We start from the raw sequence: 21,430 nt of genomic DNA on the forward strand, positions 1-21,430 counted from the left end.
AAACTAGCTGATGTTTTAAAAGCTTGTTCTATTCCCAAAAGGCGTCCAGCTCCGGGTAGTTTCATAGTTTACCAAACACCAAGTAGTAGACAACTCTTACTTCATACAAATTGTTCCACAAAACAGAAATACAGAGAAAGCTGCTAAATTCCTTTTAGGAGTTTAGCATAACCTTAATCCCTGATTAGAATAATGAAAATAAAGTTGTAGGTCAAAATCACTTATGACCATAAATATAAAAATCTTGAAGTGATAACCGGAAAAAAACAAACCCTAGCAATGTGAATATAAAAATAAAATAAAACTGGGACAAAAGCTGCTACAGCACTTCAAGTCTCGGTTATTAGCCACAAGAACAGTGCATGTTAGCAACGTACTCCATACCTTGCATGGCGTCCTTGCTAAGACCTCACTCCCAGCCTCCCTTGCAGCTAGGCGTCCTTGCTAAGACCTCACTCCCAGCATCCCTTGCAGCTAGGCGTCCTTGCTAAGACCTCACCCCCAGCCTCCCTTGCAGCTAGGCGTCCTTGCTAAGACCTCACCCCCAGCCTCCCTTGCAGCTAGGCGTCCTTGCTAAGACCTCACCCCCAGCCTCCCTTGCAGCTAGGCGTCACCAAGTGATAAGGTTCCAATCTGCTGCAGGTGAAAGTGATGTGTGGGACTTCCAAGAAGTTGTGTTGTGGTTGTTGTCGTTGTTTTTGTTTTATTAAAGACTGCATCCCAGCATCCTTCTTCCCTGACTCCTTTCCACTGCTCAGAATGCACACGTGACAGGTGGGTACTTGAACTTGGGTTTCTTGACTACACAGTGACATACAAAGTGTAGAACAGCACAACAGAAGGAAGCAGGTCCTGAACAGCACTTTCTATATTCCGGCTGGCTCCTCCCTTGGTCTTGAAACGTCGAGAAACAGATTTTCTACCTGCTGGTTCACTACCCAAGTGCCCACAAGAGCCAGGACTCAGCCAGGCTGAAGCCAGGAGTTCCACCTGGGCCTCTCCTCTGGGTGGCAGGGATGCCCTGCTCTCCCCAGGAGTGCGCATTCGCAGGAGGCTGGGCTGGAGAAGGAAGCAGGACTCCATCACAGGCATATGGAATAGCACGCAGGTATCCTGAGCAGCATCCTAACAGCTGTGCCAAATGACCACCCTGACGTTACTTTAAGCGAGAGAGAAATAACGCTTGCTTACGACACTATTGATGCCCTCTTTACTCACGGCCAAATTCAATCCAAACTGATAATGCTATCGAGCAGGGCTTATCTCAACATTGAAAGAACAGGCCGACGTGAAAAGTCACATTAGAGATGGAAGGAGAAAATCTACGATCACCTAAGTAAATTTCGAGAAAGGATTTCATAACATTCCACTCGCATTTTCTACTTAAAAAAATAAAAATAAAAATAAGAACCCTTAGCCACCAAGGAATACGAGGGGATTTTCTCAGCCTTTAACAAATGGTACCTGTCGAAATTTACAGCCAACACTGCCATTGAGAAGCAGAGGCACTAAAGCCGGGAACCGGTTCAGCGGGCTGCTTCTGTGAAGGGAACCCGAAGTCCTATTCAGTGCGTTACTGGAAGAATTTCAAAACGCAGGCTTCAAAGAAATATTCTCATGTGCCAAAAACTGACTACATAGAAAACCCATCATGATTTTCAGAGAAGCTATGAGACCTGACAGGAGAGAGCAGCAAAGCTGCTATACATATATAGTCAATACACAAAAACCTAATCACATTCCCACGTTTGAGCACTGTCCAATTATAAAATGCGATGGAATCAAAGGACCCCAATCACTACTGTCACCATCCTTTCTGGATCACAAAAGATGCCTCCTCTCCACTGGGACTTGCTCCCCATTCATTCCCTTCTTAGCAGCTCTGACCTTTCATAGAGACAGGTCACACTCCTTCTTGAACCTGTCACCTACTCATTACTTCCGGCTCTCTATGCGTGGCCCCTGCGACTGTCCACACGAGCCACTCCAGCCTCTCCGGCTCCCACTGTCGGTCCTTCTCTTTCCACCCCCAGCACCTCTACGTCGGCTATTCCCCATTCATCACCTGAGTGTGCCTAGTCAACACTCCAGAGTCCACTTAACCTAAATAAGGGCCCTTTCTCTCTTATCTCCTCTGGCTGTAACCCAGCCGTAATTGGCAATAACATCCCACTACATGTTATATCATAACGTATAATCCTATTTTTCATTCAGGGATGATTTATTCCTTGCTTCCATTTCCCTCTAGACCGTAACTCCTAGGAAGGGAAGAGTCGTGTCTTTGATGTTTCCTCCATCGCAGAACCCGGTGCACAGGCATCATCCCAGGACGAAGGCTGAGGCAGCACTTGTTGAATGAATGGATCAGTGACTGAATGAAAGAGCCTGCTCACTGAGCAAGAGCCCAGGCTGCACTGCCTGCCCTGCTCTGCCAGGATTTGGGCTTGGGAGGAGGGTCTCTCCGGAGGAGGAGCTTGAGGGAGTGGGTGGGCACAGGCGGGCTTGGGTTCTCAGGCCCATAGGACAGCAGCAGGCTCCAGGAGCAGTGGGCAGGAGCACAGCTGCCTCTGCCTAGGACCCCACCTCCTCTTCCAAGAACTTGTATTGTGGATTTTTGCCAGATGAGCTGGCAATCGCGTGCTCCTTGTCTGTCATCGCCGTGGCATCCTAAGAGTCTGGCAGAGAGCCGCTTTTTAGAAGAGATGGGGACAACTGGGGTGGGCTTTATGTCAGGCCCAAGGTCGGCTTCTACAGCCTCAGGAGCGTGGGAAAGTTCTGGGAGCAAGAGTGGAGTGAAATGGTGAACCCTACAGAAACCCCAAAAGGATTCAATCAGGAACGCACTTGCAAGACATCCGCAAGGGGTTCCCAGGAAGTGCTGCAGGGGAGCGGGAACTGTTTGGGGGATGGACGTCCAACCACAGCCACTTAGAAAAAAGCTATGAGACACTGCAACCGGGACAGCAGCTTCCTGCCCCCTGTGGGTGTGGTCTGGACAACTCTGATGAGCAGCAAAGCCTTCCAGCCAGCTCTCCCAAGTTTCCTGGATGGACAGCACTATACCCCAGAGGGCTGCTAGGCCAACATGGCATGGCCACCTGGTCATCAGACAAACTGTCTCCTCAGGAGCAGCCGGCAGCAGAGGATTCTTTTTTGTGAGGAGCCCACAGTGTTAATTCTTCCACTGAAAATGAAGGCAGCCGTGTCTCAAAGGCCACCTCATGTCAGAGTAGTGGCTGCTGGTTAATGCTACCATCTCGAAAGACACTGCAGACTCAGGCATATAATAGGGACCCCCGACTGCTTAAATGATTGTGGGAGCCAAGCGAGGAGGAGTGCTCGATCTGCCAGGGGCTGGGGAGAGGCAATCTTCCTGTTTGTTTCTTTCTGAGCTCATATACTTGCACACCACAGGACATAACGAGGGACTGGCAGAACCCTGTCATCCCCAGGAAGGGACGAGAGCTGCAGGTGCTGGAAGGCTGCTCGGCACCTACGGCTACCTCTCCTTACCTGTCCCTCCGCCCATCGCCCCCTCCCTTCCCACACAGCTTGCCTCTGCACACCTGAGACCAGCGGTGACAATTTTGCAGCTGCTCTAACTGCTCCGAGAGGCCACCCTCGCCCCACCCCCTCCACCCCCCACCCCGACACACCATTACCACTACAGGAGAGCGTGCATGTGGAGGCTGGGGACAGTATGGAACCTCTCTCCTCTCCTCCCCCCCGCACCGAAGGCAGCCAGAGGCACCCTCACCACCACCTACCGCTTGTCTTCTTCCACCTGCACACCGATGGAGTGGAACTCTCTTCGGCTCCTGTTTTCTGTGTCCGAGTCTGAGATAGTCTCCACCTGGTGGCAAGCGGGCAGGAGTCAGCGGCTGCGGCTGCCCAAGGGACACAAGCTCTTCCCAGGGAGGAAGACCAGCAACAAGCCAGCAGATAAACCCTTGGAAGTCATCTGTCTAGACAGGGGCCTCAAGGTGGCAACCAATGGGCACCCCTCTGCACTGGTGGGCAGGAGAAATATTTGGGATTGAGGGAGTGCACAAAAAAAAGTGGGCTGGGGCTGTCTGGAGACTCCTGTCTACAACCAAGGCCAGGCCAAGCCAAGAAAAAGGTTTATATGTTCAGAAGGTCCGTGGGTTCCCCTCTACCCATCCACAACTTGCCAAGGCCTTGCACCCTCCTGGTCCAGCTGTACCTGCACCCCAATGGACGGCCGCCACTTCCGCTGCCGGGCCAGGCTCCTCAGCTCCTCCCTTCCAGGGATGGTCTTGATGATGAGCGTGGGGGGCTTGGGGCTGGCTCGGGGTGGAACCGGTGCCAACTCGAGGGTGCGCACGCCCATGGCTGGACCGTCCAGCCCGTCGGCGGAGCTGCAGCGCCGGGCGGGGCCCTCGGCTGTGGTGAAGCTCTCGTGGGCCGAGTCGGTGCTGCTCTGGGCGGTGATGGAGATGCGGGGCGGGGCCTGGCTTCCCGGCGGGATGGGGGGCGGGGCCTTTCTGAAGTTGAAGGCTGGCGGTGACCAAAGGTAGGGAGAGCGCAGGTGAGAAACGCGTCCTGGGCAAGGGGTCTGGGGCCCAACTCAGAGCACATTCAAATGGTATCACGAGGCCTGGCAGCCACGTGCTGCAGTGCCCCTGACCGGGAGTTTTCTCCCACTGCAAGTCTGGTCCCTGGAATGCCCCAGGCTAGGGTCTCCCCGCCACCCCTACCCGGGGTTGGGCCTGAGGCAGATTGTGCATACTCACAGGAGCCGGGCCTCCCTGAGACAGAGGCAGGGGCGGCAAGGAGGGGCAGGCAGTCGTCGTCTTGGGAACAGCCGGCCTGGATGGCCCGGAGGTAGCTGTGGCTCCGCATGCGAAAGCAGCCGGGCAGGTCCAGGGCATCCACAGCCTGGGACTCAAGCTCTCCGAACACGGAGCCGCACACGGCCTCCAGCTGCTGGTTCAATTCGTCGCTGAGCTGGAGGGCAGGGGGAGGACAATCAGTGAGGAACTACCAGGGGCTGGTGGTCATCGCGGGGTGCTCCCTGTGTTAGGAAACATCTGGACCAGTGGTGACTGTGCCTCTGTTTTATGAAACCCTCATTCTGCAAAGCAAGTTTGCAGTGGCCAACACCTGTGCAGTGCACTGCAGTTCAGGCCTGCCTTGGAGCCTGGCCCTTCCTTGAAATACCCCCCACGTCCATCCCACCTCTGTTGGCTCTGGGTTGGCAGCACCCCAGGCCCTAGACCACTATGTCTTCCATCCCAGAGCCTCACCTGTCTCTCCCTGCATCCACCAGCTAGGGGTTGTGAGCAAAACCTGGATGACCTATCACCCACTATGATATTGCCAGAGAGCAGCCTATAGAGACAGAGCAAGTCACAGGACCAAACTCAGTGGATGGAGCAACAATGATTCACCTACAAGTGTTCCCAACCTTCCCCACTTTCTGCCCACTACCCAGGGCTCTGGACATGGGCCTCACCCTCTGAGGTGCCCCATTGTTGCACGAGGCACCTGGGTTTTGCTGCTGTTGTTGTTTTAAGATTTATTTTCATTGGAAAGGTAGATTTACAGAGCAGAGACAGAAAGATCTTTTATCTGCTGGTTCACTCTCCAAATGGCTGCAACGGCCAGAGCTGAGCCTATCCAAAGCTAGGAACCAGAAGCTTCTTCCAGGTCCCCTACGTGGGTGCAGGGTCCCAAGGCCTTAGGCCATCCTCGACTGCTTTCCCAGACCACAAGCAGAGAGCTGGATGGAAAGCAGAGCAGCCAGGACACGAACTGCTGACCATATGGGATCCTGGGGTGACAGGCAGCCCTCTCAGTCATCAGAGCACAGCATGACTTCACCAGAACCACCTCTCCAACAGAACAGGCATTTCCATTCACCAAGGATGACTGCCAGGTGAGCAGTAGAACAAATCAAACACCACAGTTCCTGACTCCCATGACAGTCTGAGTATAGAATCTCCTGGGAAGCTTGTTCATCCTAAGCATAAACTCAGTCCCTACTAACTTAGACCCGAAGCTCTCTGACTATCTTCTTTGCTGTGGCTGCCTGGGTGCTCAGTATTAAATCTGCTGGGAATTTTGATTCAATGGTTCCACTGGGAACCTGGGCATTAAAAAAGGGGGGCTGTCTGAACTTCTTCATGAAGTTTTTTCTAAAACAGCTTCACTGGAAGTGTACAGAAATCACAGACCTCACAAAAGCCAAGTTTTCTCACATCTGACTGGCACATGTGACAGCTGGGCTCTCACCAGGACTTCCTGGAGTCTGCCTCTCAGTCTTGGAGATGCCAAGAACAGGGGTTGCCAGGGCATTTCCTGAACCTCCTCCTGCTACTTCTGGACCAGGTTCAAGACCTTCTCAATAAGAGCAGGTCCAGTCGGGGGATGAACTCCCTTCCTGGATCCCAGAACAGCTGACCTAATCCTGGGACAGCACTGTGGCCTTGAGTCTAGACATCTGGGAAGGAACAAATCTCACTCTGAATCCTCAACCCTTCTGTGCATTAGACATCAAGCACACTTCTTTGGGCACATAATAGATGCTTAAGCAACATTAGCTACCACAACGAGTATGGCAGGATTCTTACATCCCAGTGGCAATGACATAGAATGAAAAGGCCTCTCTTTCACAGTGGTTCCAAACCTCTTTAACAACACCAGTAGGCTATACTCAGTGGCAGACAGTGGGGAGAGGGAGCACCTCCCTGGGGTCACACACCTTCCAGTTCAACTGAACAATGACGAGGACCCAAGTGAAAAAAACACTCATAGAGGGGCTCAGGGAGCTACTGTAGCTGAGTTATCACCACTAGATTGCCATGATAAAATTGGGATACTGGGGAGCCAGCATTATGGTGCAGCAAGTTAAGCCACACCTGAGACACCAGCATCCCAAATAAACTTCAGTTTGAGTCCTGGCTACTCCATTTTTAATCCAACTTTCTGCTCATGCACCTGGAAAAGCATCACAGGATGATTCAAGTGTTTAGGCCTTTTGCCACCCATGTGGGAGATCAGAAGAAGCTCCAGGCTCCTGGCTCTTGGCATCTATCTGGTCCTGTCTCAGCCACCGCAGCCATCTGGGAAGTGAGCTAACAGAAGATTTGTGTGAATCTCTCCCTCCATCTGTGTCATTTTGCCTTTTAAATAAATATTTATTTATTTTTAAAAGCCTGACATTGTGGTATAGTTGGTAATGCCATCACTTGCAATGCCACGATATCCCACATAGTACTGATTCATGTCCCGGATGCTCTACTTCTGATCCAGCTCCCTGCTAATGCCTTGAGAGAAGCAATGAAAGATGGCCCAAGTGTCTGGGCACCTCCCACCCATATGGACACCTGGAAAAACATCTGATTCCCGGCTTTTTAGCCTGGCCCAGCCCTGGCCATTGCAGCCTTCTTGGGGAGTGAACCAGTAGATGAAAGAGATCCCTCTCTTTCTCTCTCTCTGTAATTCTGTCTTTAAAATCAATAAATAAAGCTTTTAAAAAAAAAAACTGTGACATTCAAAGCTGAGCCTCCTCAGTGGCTCAGACAGAGCAGTAGACAGCATATCCAGGTGCACATGGAAGATATGGCAGCCCATTGGAACCTGCAGAGGACACCTGGTACCACAACAGAGGACAGAGGACAGAACAAATCAATCAACTACCCCAGCCACGTGTTGGCAGTAAAAATCTTAGCAAAAGGAGACTCTAAGGTGGACTATGTCAGCAAGTGAATTCTGGAGAGATCTCATCGTGCTTGGAATAGCGAAACTGGCAGCAATTCAGAACTGTTGAACTATTAAAACCACTTGAGCAGGACCCTTGGAGCATGCCCCACATCGGGGACCCAAGGATGGGTGGGAGGCTAAGTGGGGCTTCTCCCTTTATCTCTTCCCTTACCCCAGATACAGGAAGAGAAAGAGCGAGAGAATGTGGAAACAATGGTCTTACCCACTTTCCTGTAGCCCTTGACCTTCTGTGCCCTAATCAACTATGTAAAAATTATCAAAATAATAAATTAAAAATTAAAATAACTGTGATATTGTACTTTGAATATTCCTATTATCACTGCACTGACTTCCACCTCACTGCCCTCAATCCTCATTCACAAGAGTCAAAGAATGATCTTGGGAAATGAGATCCTTAGCCTTTGTCCAAACCTGTATCCATCGCAAAGCTCATGGGATGCATAGAGGGAAATACTTTGTTAAGGTCCACTGAAAATCGTGCCTGCTGGAGTTGGTGGGTCCAGCTGGAGGTCAGGCAGCATCCTTCATCTTTCACATAGGTTATTTAGTTTAGATAACCTTTAGAAAAGCCTCTCACTTGAAAACACTCTAAAGCACTGGCTAAAATATAACAAACGTCATTTTATATGCATAGCTGAGCTCACAAGAAAGCAAGATAAGTCCCGAGGGGACAAAAGCAAAGAAGAGACTGGAAAATCAGAATATTAACTGTGTGAGCCAGTGCTGCAAACAGCCCGGTGGAGGCAGGAGCTGGGGGCAGGGGTTGCTGGTCCAGGAACCCACTGGGGCCCAGGAGTAAGACTGTGGACCCATGGAACCCCCAATGAGAAGTGCGAGGCGAAAACCCACATAAAGCTAGGAAAGGGGGAATATTTGATGAACAAGATGACTAGGAAAGAATTCCTCGGGTCATTTGGCTCAGTGGCTAGGATGTCACCACTAGGGGCTCTTGTATCCTGTATTGGATGGAGAGCTTGGTTTGTGTCCCACCTCCTCTAATTCCAATCCAGCTTCCTACTAACACATTCTGGGAGGCAACAGATGATACTGTACCCATGCTGCCCACAATGTGGACCCTAATGAGTTTCAGTCTCCTGGTTTTGGAATGACTCAGCCTTTGCTGTTGGGGGTGTTTGGAGAATGAATTAGGGAATGGGAGATCTCTGGCTCTCTGTCCTCTCTGTTGTCTTTCAGATGAAAAAGTGAAAAATAAATTAACATAGATTTATTATACATATTTTTAAAAATTCTGGCCTTTGGCCTGGCCAGCCCTGACTGTTGCAGCTATTTTGGGAGTAAACCAGACTAAACATCTATCTATCTGTCCGTCTCTCTCTCTCTCTTGCTTTCTCTCTCTCCATGACTCTGCCTTTAAAATACATAAATTAATAAATCTTTGAAAAGACTAAAATGATTTTAAAAGGAACAAATCAAATTTTTAAAAATGAAAAAAGCCCACAGTTAAAAGTTCACAGTTTAAAATGCAATTAATTAGTCAATAGGATATGAGACACAAATGAAGAGAAAATTAGTGAACTAGAAGATACACTTGAGGGACTTATCTAGGAGGCAAAGAGATGCAAAACATGAAGGAAGGACTACAGTACATAGCGAAAAGAACAGGACATCCCACGCGCAACTAGCTGGATTTCCAGACCAGACAGAATGTGCAAGAGGCAATATTTAAAGAAATAATGAAGTGGTTACCGTTTTTCCAAACTCCTCACTTCAGATATAACAGATAAGGAAGATACCAAATCCCATCACCTGAAACAAAACTACGAAGCTGGAGAAAGGTATCAAAAAATTTAATCACTCTAAAGTATCAGCCAAAGGCATAATAAAGAAATCCTTGTTCATAGGAATCCTTGAACTTTGGGTAGTAAGAGATGATTGTGTTACCTCAGCCCCAGGCTCTCCCACTCCCCAGGTTCCCAACCCCTTTCCCACCAGTTTCAATAATTCAGTAAGTACCACGCAGGTACTTCACTGCCAATGCCAGAGGGCACCACGAAATTTGGAGCACCATAAGTTAGCACGTCAAGAACCAACAACATCACTAGGCTAAGGCTTCAGCATTGTTCGGGGAAAGCGGCAGGCTAACCAGGTACTTAGTGAGCAAAGGAGCAAGACAATCCTAGCGGGTTTGGTAAGTTCTCCACATATCTTGGCAGAGTCAGGACCTGCAGGAAGGCACAGCAGAGAGCCTTCCCCAGGCGACATCCAAAGAATCACAGACAGAGAGGGGAGGCCTTCCTAGCTTGTCATTCTTTTAGCCCAACCTTTGATCAAGCTTTGGTTGGACATGAAGCTATGCAGACACAGTGGGAACCCCTAGGAAACAAGGCTAGCAAATAAAAAAAAAAGAAAAATAACTTGAGTGGAGACTTCAGAGGCTGCAAGGAAGGAAGCTGTCCTGGATTTAATTCAGGGATTAACAAACAAATAAACAAGTGATAGCAAAATTCAAGAAGAAAAGGTAAGAATCCAGAGTTGCTACAACACATTACCTAATTGTTGAGTATGCAAGGCAAAGTTACTGCCCATGCAAACAAAGGAAGTGTGTCTGTCCATTTGCTGGGTTTATCAAAGACTACAAAGTAGATAGTACAAATACAGCCAGTCACAGGATTACAGCAAACCCTACTTAAACACATAAAGGCAAAAATAACAATAATGACTTCATGAATGCAGTCTCTTACAACAGAGATAAAATACGTTCAAAGAAACAAAGGAAATGATGGGGCTGGAAAGTATAATCACTGAACTGGGAAACTGAGTAGAGGCACTCACCTCTAGCAATGGGGAAAAAAAAGACAATAGAAGCTACCCAAATAGAGCACTGGAGAGAGAAGATCCAACAGAAATGAAGAGAAGCTCTGAGACCTCTGGGGCGACCTCAAGCGTTTCCACGCACATACACCAGCACGCCAGGACTCCAAGAAGGAGCAGGTGTGGGAGACCACAAGCACAAAGCAGAAGGGGAAGAGGACGACAAGACCTTAACGGAGAACATCAACAGAGGTAGAGGCAAACGATTTTGAAGAAATCATGACCCCAAACTTTCCAGACGTGATTTAAAAATGAATCTATAAATCACCAACACTCAATAAACTTAAATACTAATAAGAGACCCATACGCAAACACATTAGAATCTAAACGCTGAAGCTGCAGACAAGGCCACCCTCTGGTGCAGCATGTTAAGCTGGCGTTTTGGACATCAGCAACCCATATGTGAGTACCAGTTTCAGTCCTGGAGGCTGTAGCTTTTGGCTTGCCCCAATCCTGGGTCAGTGCAGCCACTGGGGGAGTGAAGTAACAGACAGAAGATTGCTTTGTGTCTCTTCCTCTCCCTCTCTTTGTTACTCTTGTGAATAAATAAATCTCCCTACAAAAGCAATGAAACTTGCAGCCAGACACAATCTCATTACCATCAAGAGACAATTCATCACATGGAGGAAAACAGCTGGCTTTGCATCAGAACCCATGAACACCAGAGGCAGTGGAATGGTCTATTCAAAAGGCTGAAAGAAAAAACTCTAAGTCAGGAGAAATTCTATATCCAGCAAAACTACATTTCAACAATGAAGGAGAAAGACACTTCCAAAAACATACACACTGAAGAATCTCTTGTTGACAGACCTGTCTTACAGCAAATATGAATGGAAGTCCTTCAGGCTAAAAAAAGTAACTTTCTATGGCAACCCAAATACTCAAAAAGAAATGAATAGCACCAGAAACAGTATGTGACTGAGTAAATACAAAGCCTATACAAATACATCTTCTTGCTTACTTTCTCTACTTTAAAATGCGACACTATCATTGTTGATTTGTAAAAACTGATAGATTTGTAACATGTATAGGTAATATCTATGACAAGAACAGTGCAAAGAAGGGAAAGCAAAAGGAGATATGTTGGAGCCCGATGCTTCTGTGGATTTTGCCACAATTAATAACATTTTGATATGCTAAGGCACACACTGTAATTCCTAGTGCAAACGTTAGGAAAATAACTCAATTAGAACAGTAAAAATATTAGCAAAGAAACTTAAGTGTTGCACTAAAAATATTTATTTAGTTAATACAAAGAAGGCAATAAGTGAGGAACAAAAATTATGAGACAATCTAACCATACTGGGACCATATTAAATGTTAATGGAGAAAAAACTTCCCATTCCAAAAACAGAAATTGTTTGATTGCATAGGAAGAAAAAAAAAAAGCCAAAACCACCTACATGACTTCTGCAAGAGACATAACTTATAATGAAAATACAGATAGAACCCCCACAGTCACACCACGCTGAACATACCCAATCTTGTCTGATCTTGGAAGCTAAGCAGGCTCAAGTCTGGCTAGTCCTTGGATGGGAAAGATACAAAGAGGATGAAAATAAAAGTGGGGAAAAAATATGCATCATGCACACAGCAATCATAAGAGAATTTTCCAGAAGTGATAAAAGACATGGATTCTCAGATTTAGGAAGCCTACACAGTGAAACCCAAAACACCAAGATCAAAGCAAGACCTTGACAGCAACCAGAGAACTGAAAGTTACCTACAGAGACAACCGAGTTGAAGGCAGACCTCTTAACAGCAACAATGGAAGACGGTGACAAAGAAGATCTTCAAAAGGTCTAGAGAAAATAAATGTTGACCCAGAATTCCCACGTGGAACTAAGCTATATCAAATAATGAGGATAAATACGTTTTTTGTTTGTTTGTTTCAAGTCTGAGTTTGCTGCTTACAGATAACCATTAAAAAACAAAATTACTAAGGGGGTGGTTTATCAGATTAAGTGGTTGCCCATGATGCCCGTATCACATCTGGGTACCAGTTCCAGTCCTGGCAACTTCCCCTCAACACAGCTCTATGCTGACACACCTAGGGAAGCAGCAGATGGCCCAGGCACTCGGGTCTTCGCTCATAGCCAGAAGTTCCTGGCTCCTGGCTTCAGATTAGCCCAGTCCCGTCTAATGTAGCCATTTGAGAAACAAATCAGTGCATGCAAGATATCTCCCCGCCTCGCTCTCTAACTTTGCCTTTCAAATAAATTTTGTTTTAGTCACTAAGGAATGTACTTTGGTAGAAAGGAATGTAAGAAGGTATAGGAGGAGGAAAAATGGCAAAGATGTGAGCAAATATAAGCAAGTAAACATAGCACATACAAAAAAAGATTAATGCAGGATGTAAAATAATGGAACTAAAATAGCAGGCAGAAACTCCATAAAGGAAGAAGTCCATCAAAATTACAAGTGTCCTAGCATCATTTTAGCATTTGAAGTGATAGATATGGTAAGAGTTTGGGTTTAACTATTCCATACATATTCGCAAATCACAGTATCACTTTGAACTCCATAACCAGGAGAGTTTTTCGAAAACGTTATGAAAAATGCTTATTATGAACACACTGTGCATGGATTTCAAAATCTTTGGCACCAAAATAATCCTTTCATTTCTCCACAAACTTATTAAGCTTTTTTTTTTTTTTTAAGAGCGGAAAGGAGAAATCAATTATCCGCTGGTCCACTCCTTAAATGCCAACCACCCTCTCCCAGTCAGGTCTCCCATGTATGTGGCAGAAATCCAAGTCCTTGGATTATCACCTGCTGCCTCCCAGGGTGCTCACAGAGCCAGAAAATCCCAACTGGCATCTTAACCACATCACCAAACGCCCACTCCGGCCATGAACGCTCTGAAGTGCTATCATACAAACTGCAACTTGTCCATTTATAATAAAAAAAAATGTTTAATTCTGAAAGGAATCAAAGACTTGAATACATGAAAGACATCTAATGTTCAAGGATAGCAACTCTTGGCTGAACTACAAATTCAATGCAATCCTTTCAAATTCCAAATTACATTTTTATAGGAATCAACATGTTTCCCCCAAACCCATCTGTATATGCAAAGAAAACACAAAGCCATCCTTAAAAGGAGTGACAACATTTTCTATGATTTAAACATACTGAAATAAATTCTTAGTAAAAAGTTACAGTAATCAAAACATGTGACAACAGACTCATACAGACCAATGAGATGGATATGGATTTTCATTAATAAGCACATGCATTTACGGTAAATTGATTTTAACAAAGGAACCAGGAAATTATACTGAGGAAGCAAAAGTCTTTTCAACAAAACACACATATACTCAAATACACTTCCCCCTACCACAAATACTCAAAATGGATCATATATCTAGGTGTCAAAACTACGTAATTTTGGGCCTGGCACAGTATAGTCTAATGGCTAAAATCCTTACTTTCCATGCACCAGGATCCCATATGGGTGCCAGTTCTAATTCCAACTGTTTCACTTCTCATCCAGCTCCCTGCTTGTGGCCTGGGAAAGAAGTAGAGGACAGCCCAAAGCCTTGGGACCCTGCACCCACGTGGGACACCGAAAAAAGCTCCTGGATCCTGGCTCCAGATTAGCTCAGCTCTGGCCGTTGCAGCCTCTTGGGGAGTGAATGAGTGCATGGAAAATCGTTCTCTCTGACTCTTTGTCTCTGTAAATCTGACTCGATGAAAATAAAAAAAGCCTTAAAAAAGAAAATTAAAAAACCTATACAATTCTTAGAGAAACGTGAGAGTAATTTTTGTGACCTTGGATTAAGGAAAAGATTTCTTAAGGTTTACACTAAAAGTGCAATCAAGAAAAAAAAAATACAGCATTTTGATTAATTTAAAATACATTATTTTTCAAATAAGGACATGAAAAGATATGAAAATACAAGCTACGGATAGGGGAAAAACAAACCTAACTGACAGCCTGAGAGTGGCTTTCGGAACTCTAGGATGGTGAGAACATAAACTTTTGTTGCTAAGAAGGGAAGAGATCATCAAAAGTAGTGTCCTAAGGTTTTTGTGTTGTTTGAGTCATACATGCATATTAAAATTACGAAGGTAACTGCAAACCTTAAAATAATAGGATTGGGCAGAGAGAAAACTAAACCAACTCAATCTAAAAGAAGGTAGCTAAGGAACAGAAAAGTATCATTAGAAAGGCAGGACAAACAGAAGTCACAAAATAAGAGGATAAATGCAAGTAATCACAATAAATATAAATGTACTAAACTCTCAATTTTTCAGAGAGGACACAACACAAAATCTAACTACAACTTCTTTACAAAACACCTACTAAAACATGAAAGCTAAAGGAAAAGGAAAAATGTTTAGGTAAATATGTATGTATTTATATTTAAATAGACTTTGTCGGGAAGGACATCACTAGAGGTGATAGTGTAACATCTCTGGAGCCTTAAATTTCTCCTTTCCGTAAAGTAGGGATTATAAACCAGCAACGGGGAACTTTTTTTCTGCTGAGGGCCATTTGGCTATTTATAACATCGTTTGTAAGCCATACAAAATTATCAACTCAAGTGAATTTGGAGCCCCACCTCCAAATGCCTTAGCAGGCACAGACCACACGTTCATGGACCTCATTCAGCCCACAGGCCAGACATTCACCATCCCTGTTATAAAATTATATCTCTGGAGACAATATATCAAGTATATGTGATGTTAAATAATGTGGAATACTAAAGAACAGGAGCAGAAGCAAGAAAAAGAAACCAGAAAGGGGAGTAGGAAATGTTAGGAAGAATTAAATTAAAATCTTAAAAACATTTGGGTGCCAGTGCTATGGTATAGCAAGCTAAGCTTCCACCTGCAATGCCAGTGTCCCCTATAGGCACCATTTGAGGCCTCTACTTGCAAGCCACTCTATGCTAATGGCCTGTGAAAGCATGGAAGATGGCCCAAATCCTTGGAACCCACACTGACATGGGAGACCTGGATGTAGCTCTTGGCTTAGTCCCATCCCCAGCTATTGCAGCCACTGAGTAGAGAATCAGCAGATGGAAGCACTTTGTCTTTCCCCCTCCTCCTCTCTGTAACTATGCATTTCAAGTAAATAAATAAATCTCTCTAAAAAAAAAGTGTACAGATAAGGAAAATGTGGCATATAAACAACGGAATGTTATTCAGCAACAAAAAGTACGAAATCCTATCATTTGCAGCAAAATGGATAGAACCATTTTTTGTGTATGTGTGTGATAAAAGCAGACACCAAAGAAAAATACCACATGTTCTCCTTTCTAGGTGGAAACTTAAAAACAACAACAACAACAACGCAGTGCGAACACGGAATAGCTGTTACCAGAGGCTCAGAGGGTATGTGGACTATGAGGAGCTTGGCTGTGGGTAGCGACCCAGATCAAAGGAAGAAGTGTGACCCAGCACGGTGGAGTGACTGTGGTTTACAATAACCTACAGAAGAGAGGAGCTCCAAGACTCCACGCCCAAGGCCAGGACAAAAAGGGGGAAATGTTAATTACCCTGATTTGATCAATGCACATTTCACACATGTGCTGAAATGTCTCACTGTAATCCACAAACACGTACAACGATTGTTCATCAACCCACCAATTAACAAAACCAACACTGGCAGGTTGAAAAAAAAATGGTTGAGGAACTGATCCGCGGGGATGTCTGGAGAAGAGACATTAAGGAGGGGTAGTGGAGATGCAAAAGCTCTGGGGTTGGAGCTCCCCTGTGGGGGCTGAGGAGGAGCCAGGGGAACAGCATAGGCACAGGAACTAGGGCGTAGCACAGCAGGCCTTGAAGGTGCTTGTGTGTCACAGCAAAGCTCCTCTGAGCAGGATGAGGGCGTGGAATGGAAGAGTGAGTGAACATAATCAAGCTTTCAAATGACCACTCTGGCTGAAGTTGAGCAGGGGCAAACATGGGAGACCAATCAGAAGGCAGGACAGCACCCAAGACCAAAGGACATGGAGCAGTGGCCAAGAACATGGCAGAAGAGGGGCAGGCCCTGCACATACACTGAAGCGAGGACCAGCAGGATTTGATGCAAGGATGGAGTGTGGGATGTGGGAGGCAACGAGGGAGTGACCAAGCAGTCAAGACTGACTTTTGGACATTTAGGCCATAGCTCCTGGAAGGACAGCACTGCCCCAGTCCGAGACAGGAGCAAGGGTAGGGAACAGATTTTAGGGGAGTTTTGGGTTGAGATGTCTACCAGCCACCCAAGAGAGATCTCAACACACAGTTCCATAAACACACTTGGTGTTGACGGGAATCTGTGGACTGAGAAGATGCGTACATCCAGGAGCCCTTGGGCTCTCAGTAACTTTCACAGCCAAAATGATGTGATGACATCACCCAAGGATCAGGTGTAGACAGAAGTGCAAGGACTGAGCCCCGAAAAACTGCCACGTGCAGGTCCTAGGCAGGTACAGCGGCACCTACGATACAGATGAAACACAGGGAGAGGAGAAGAGAGGAGACAGGGAAGGACTGGGGGGCGGGAAGGCTGGGGGGAGGCTCATCAGCTGTGTCAGATGTTGCTGACGGAAGAAGGAAAACAGGGGCATTAACGAGTGGGTTTAGCAACACAGGCTGGTTGATGTGAAAAGATAGCTGTGCCAATCAGATTCCCTGATTCAGGGACCGGAACAAAGCAACACTGAGAGGCTGCAGCGTCAAACAATAGGAGCGATGTGGCCGGTCTTTGGCACGGCTTTTTGCATTGCTTTTTTTTCCCCCCCCCAACAAACAGTAAAAATAGCTAACCTTTATTGAGTGCTGGCCACGTGCCAAGAACACTATTATGATGACTATTTTTAAATAGGAAAAACGGGGCTCACAAGGCTTCAAAAAAGTCAAGTAACTCGCCCCAGGTCACGACAGAACCGATAAGCAGCTAAGCTGAGATGCAAACCCACCTCGCGCATTTAATTACCGCCCCATGCTGCCTCCGTTTCATGAAGGAGAAAGTCTGTGCACTGAGGTGTGCACCTCACGTTTGTGAATGCATCCACTTTGAACCAGGTACCTTGTGTTTACACACATCTTCTCACAGAGCCTGCACAAAAACCCCAGCAGTCCCCACTACGACTGCTGTCATTTTAAAGATGAGAAAGCAGAGGGGCAGGCAGGGGGGCAGAGAGAAGGCAGGCATCTTGCTGGTGGTCACACAGCAGGGAAGTGGTTGGGGCAGGCTCAGATCCTCCTGCAGCTAGACCTCTGCCCCTGGTCATACAAAACCACGTGACCCTTTGCAAAGGGGGTGGGCCAGGAGCAGTGGATTGCTCTGATGGAGGTGTCCTAAGGACAAGCTGCCCTTACAAGCTCATCACTTGGAGGCCACATGATGGGTTGCGAGGATGAGAGTGTCTGAACTCCAGGGACAGAGTCCGCTCCAGGAGCCCCAGTGAGCTTCCTTGCTTTTCCCATGGGCAAACACCCTGATTTTATGGCCTAGACTGAGCGAAGACTGAACCCCCTCCTCCTCCTCCTCACCCTTCCAGGATGCCAGGCGAGCAGGGTGCGGGGGTGTCTCTCTCCTTACCTGTCCGGTGGTGAGGGATCGGCTGTAACCAGGGATGGAGCTCCGGGGGTGGATCCGGGGTGGGACACAGCAGCTGGAAAAAGTCCAATTCCACAGTTAGAACTGGTGTCTGCTAGGAGACAGGGGTGCAGGAGCGACAGCACTGGGGGTTTGGGCAGGTTCTAGTTGCCTTCCTTCAGAAACCGCTAAGGAAGCTTTCAGTAGGGAGACTCCCCCAAGGAGTGGCTCAGAGAGACAATCCGCAGGTACATCCCAGGTAGGCACCCCTCCCACAGGACCCAGCATCAACCTCCCCACAACACACTTACTTTATCCGGGCCTGGTCCACGCTGGAGGAACGGCGGGAGGCGAACCGCCGGGCGAGGGCTTTGGGAGAGGTCTTGGGGCTGCCATCCGAGTCTCCGCTCTCCTCATCCCCCATGGCTTTGATGTAGCTGCCGCTGCGCATTCTGCGGCAGGGAATCTCCCCGTCCTTGCCACCCGTGGGGTAACCCCCCCAGTCATCTTGCGGCACCTGCAGGGGACAGGGGCCTCTGTCTCTCAGATGGGTCCCTGGTCCCTTCTTCCCCACCGACCGTGGGAACCACCCAGCCACTGCTCAGGAACACACATAAATAGGCAGCACTGGAAGATGGGCCCCTCGTGCACAGAGAAGCCTCATCCCAGATGTTGCTCCTTCTTAACTGAGGACCATCTGGAAAGACTAGGAGGGGGCAACATCCCAGGCACTTAGGGGTGGGAGATTAATGGCCATTGGACTTGTGTCAACCCCATTCCTAGGGAAGCGTGGCCCAAAGGTTTTAGGCAGGAGTGAGCCATCACCTGGTGCCCCAGATGGCACCAAATACACACAGTGGCTGGTGGTATGTGAGGGGCCAAGAGCAGGGCAGGGACCATGACAGGAGGGAGACCAAGTAGAAGGCTGAGGCAGCTACCACTAGCAAAATAAGGCCAAGACTGACAATGGCAACACAGGGGAAAAGAGATGGGAGTGAGAGGCAAACAGGAGATCACTGGGCCCGGGGAGAAGGAAGTGAGAGCAGGCAGAAGGACTGCAGGCTGCTGGCTGAGGATCCACTGAACCACCAAGCCCCAGAGAAACAGCTCTGGGGAAGGCTGACAGGCTCAGAGCTGAGCCCCTGGGGCTCGGCCCAGACCTGCCATGCAGGTGGCTGCAGGTCGGGTTTCGGTGCTCAGGGCAGGAGATCAGGGTTGGAGGCAGACGCTCAAGAGTCTGGGGTAGCGACGGAATGCATAGAAGTGAAGGAGATGGCCCAGGAGAGAGGAGGAGAGTTAGGAGAGATCCACTGACATTTAAAAAGGATGCAAAGAAATGAAGAGGAGTCTGCAGTCACGTGATAAGGAGTGGGCAGAGGGGTAGGAGGGAAGTCAGGAGAATGCCATGTCACAGAAGCAGGAGACATTTTAAGAAGAAAAAGAGTTGGTTGTGTCAAATGCCACAGTGCACCCTAAGGTCAATAACTCAGGCTCTGGAGTCAGAAGATCCATGTGCCCATTCTGGCCCCGTGGCTCACCGGCTGGATGGATGGGAGCCAAGCAGGTGCATCACTGAACATCCACTTCCTGGTGTGAGCACCAGACCTGCATTTGAGCTTGGGGGCAAAGACAACGAGCAGAGACAGAGTTCTCAGCACAAAGACAGGACTCAGGAAATTATATGAGTGTGAGCACGGAAGGAGACTGTCCTGAGGATGGCTCTCAAGGAAGTCCGTTGGCAAAAAACCTCTACCCACAGCACTGGCAAGGATAGGATCTGGAAGTGAGACTCACATGGCGGCGACGGGCAGAAGGGAAGGGGAAGGGGAGTCTGTACCTGAAGGCCTCAGGTGGGAAGGAAAGACAGGAGATGGAGCAGCGGGTAGAGAGCGGCTCCCTCTTGGCCTGGGGCCAGATGCAGGGAAAGAGCCAGGCTAGAGATCCTGAAAGACGGGGAGGGGGCAGCTCAGAGATGCATGGCATGTTGCCGGGATGGGATCCAGCCCTGGAGGAAGGAATGGCCTGGGGTAGACGGTCCTGGATCCTCTTCTGAACCAGGGAGAGAGTGAGGGAGCTAGGAGCCCAAAGGTAGACTGGTGGGATGCTGAGTGTCTCCAGGAAGGTGGTCGGTGCTAGGAAGAACGGAGTGCGAATAATGCAGAGAGGGCAAGGAGAAAGTGGAGTGGAGGAGGAGGTGAGGTGTGGAGTAGGAACGAGAACCCCTAGACGGGGCTCAGGAGAGCGGTGTGGCTGAGTGAGGAGACAGGGACCAGTGTGAGGTCAGGGACCCAGGGAGCGGAAGCAAGGGACGAGGCTCGACGAGACGGGAAGACAGAGGAGAGGTGAAACTGCAGAAAGAAATGAAGCCCAGAGAGGAAAGAAGATTCCAGAACAGGGTTGAGAAGGAGCTGGTGTCCAGCAAGAGGACCAAGGACAGATGGACCAAGCAAAGATGCTGGAGTCCCTCGGAGGCATCTCGTCGGATGGGGCCGGCCTACCCTGCTTCTCTCCAGAAGCGCCCGAATATCCCAGCCCCCCTAAAGAGCGGCTCATTCCCTTCCCCACATGGAGCAAGCGGAGCAGCAGGCAGGCGGAGAGGCCGGCCGGCAGGTGGGCCAGCCAGGGCACACTCCGCTACACTGCAGGGCTCCCCCTCTGCGGCCACTGCGGAACGCTCACTCCTCCGCAGGACACTGTGATGTGCATGTTAAAAAGGAAGCCCCCAGGGAGGTCAGGGCAGCCCTGGAGAAGCAGCTGGAGGAGAGCAGCCTGCGTGGTGGCCGGGGCTCGGTCAGAGGGGAGGGAGGCTGCAGAAGCCCTCCCTCCACCCTTTCATTTCCGACTCAGAGCACCTCCCTGCCCAGGGAGGGGGGGCAAGCCAAGGTCAACCTTCAGGTCCTGAATCCAGCAAGTGCTTTCTGGTTTCACCGCGGCCCTCTCTATCCACCCTGAGCTTTCCTGATTTCTCCCAGGAGAGCCCTCATGTGCGAACAGCAGCAGCCAAAAGACACAGGCAGTCTCCATTCCCCACCCCTCTGAACACGCTCTTCCTGGAATGCCTTTCAGCTGCACTTGACTAACTCTGACTCCTCCAGCTCCTCCGTGGAACTGGAATCCTGTAACACTCCTCCCAGAAGCTGTTCCAAGCCACTGGGATCGGTGAGGGGCCTCCTTCACGCCCCCAAGGTCTTAGGGCTCTCTCCTCTCACTGTTGCATGGCACTGTTCCCTCTCCTTCCTTGCCCACCACCCCTTCTGGAAACTGGGCATTCATCCCAAGCACCACCTGGGTCTGCATCCTGGCACCCACAGTAT

At 48.4% G+C, this 21,430-nt stretch overlaps 1 protein-coding gene across 2 annotated transcripts in view; it reads right to left on the reverse strand.

The window, feature by feature from the left end:
- The window catches only part of DLGAP3 (DLG associated protein 3), a 60,470-nt gene that overhangs the window by 14,124 nt on the left and 24,916 nt on the right, over positions 1-21,430 (reverse strand). For both annotated transcript variants that reach the window (XM_040974409.1, XM_040974408.1), the window contains exons 4-8: positions 18,428-18,633; positions 18,120-18,192; positions 4,755-4,968; positions 4,205-4,518; positions 3,768-3,853 (exon numbers count right to left, since the gene is read on the reverse strand). In XM_040974409.1, the coding sequence (XP_040830343.1) occupies positions 3,768-3,853; positions 4,205-4,518; positions 4,755-4,968; positions 18,120-18,192; positions 18,428-18,633 (893 nt within the window). The remainder of the gene's footprint in view (positions 1-3,767; positions 3,854-4,204; positions 4,519-4,754; positions 4,969-18,119; positions 18,193-18,427; positions 18,634-21,430) is intronic.

This window comes from Ochotona curzoniae, unplaced genomic scaffold, assembly GCF_017591425.1.
Source record: "Ochotona curzoniae isolate NIBS_2020 unplaced genomic scaffold, NIBS_Ocur_1.0 contig_2404, whole genome shotgun sequence".
Classification (NCBI taxonomy): Eukaryota; Metazoa; Chordata; class Mammalia; order Lagomorpha; family Ochotonidae; genus Ochotona; species Ochotona curzoniae.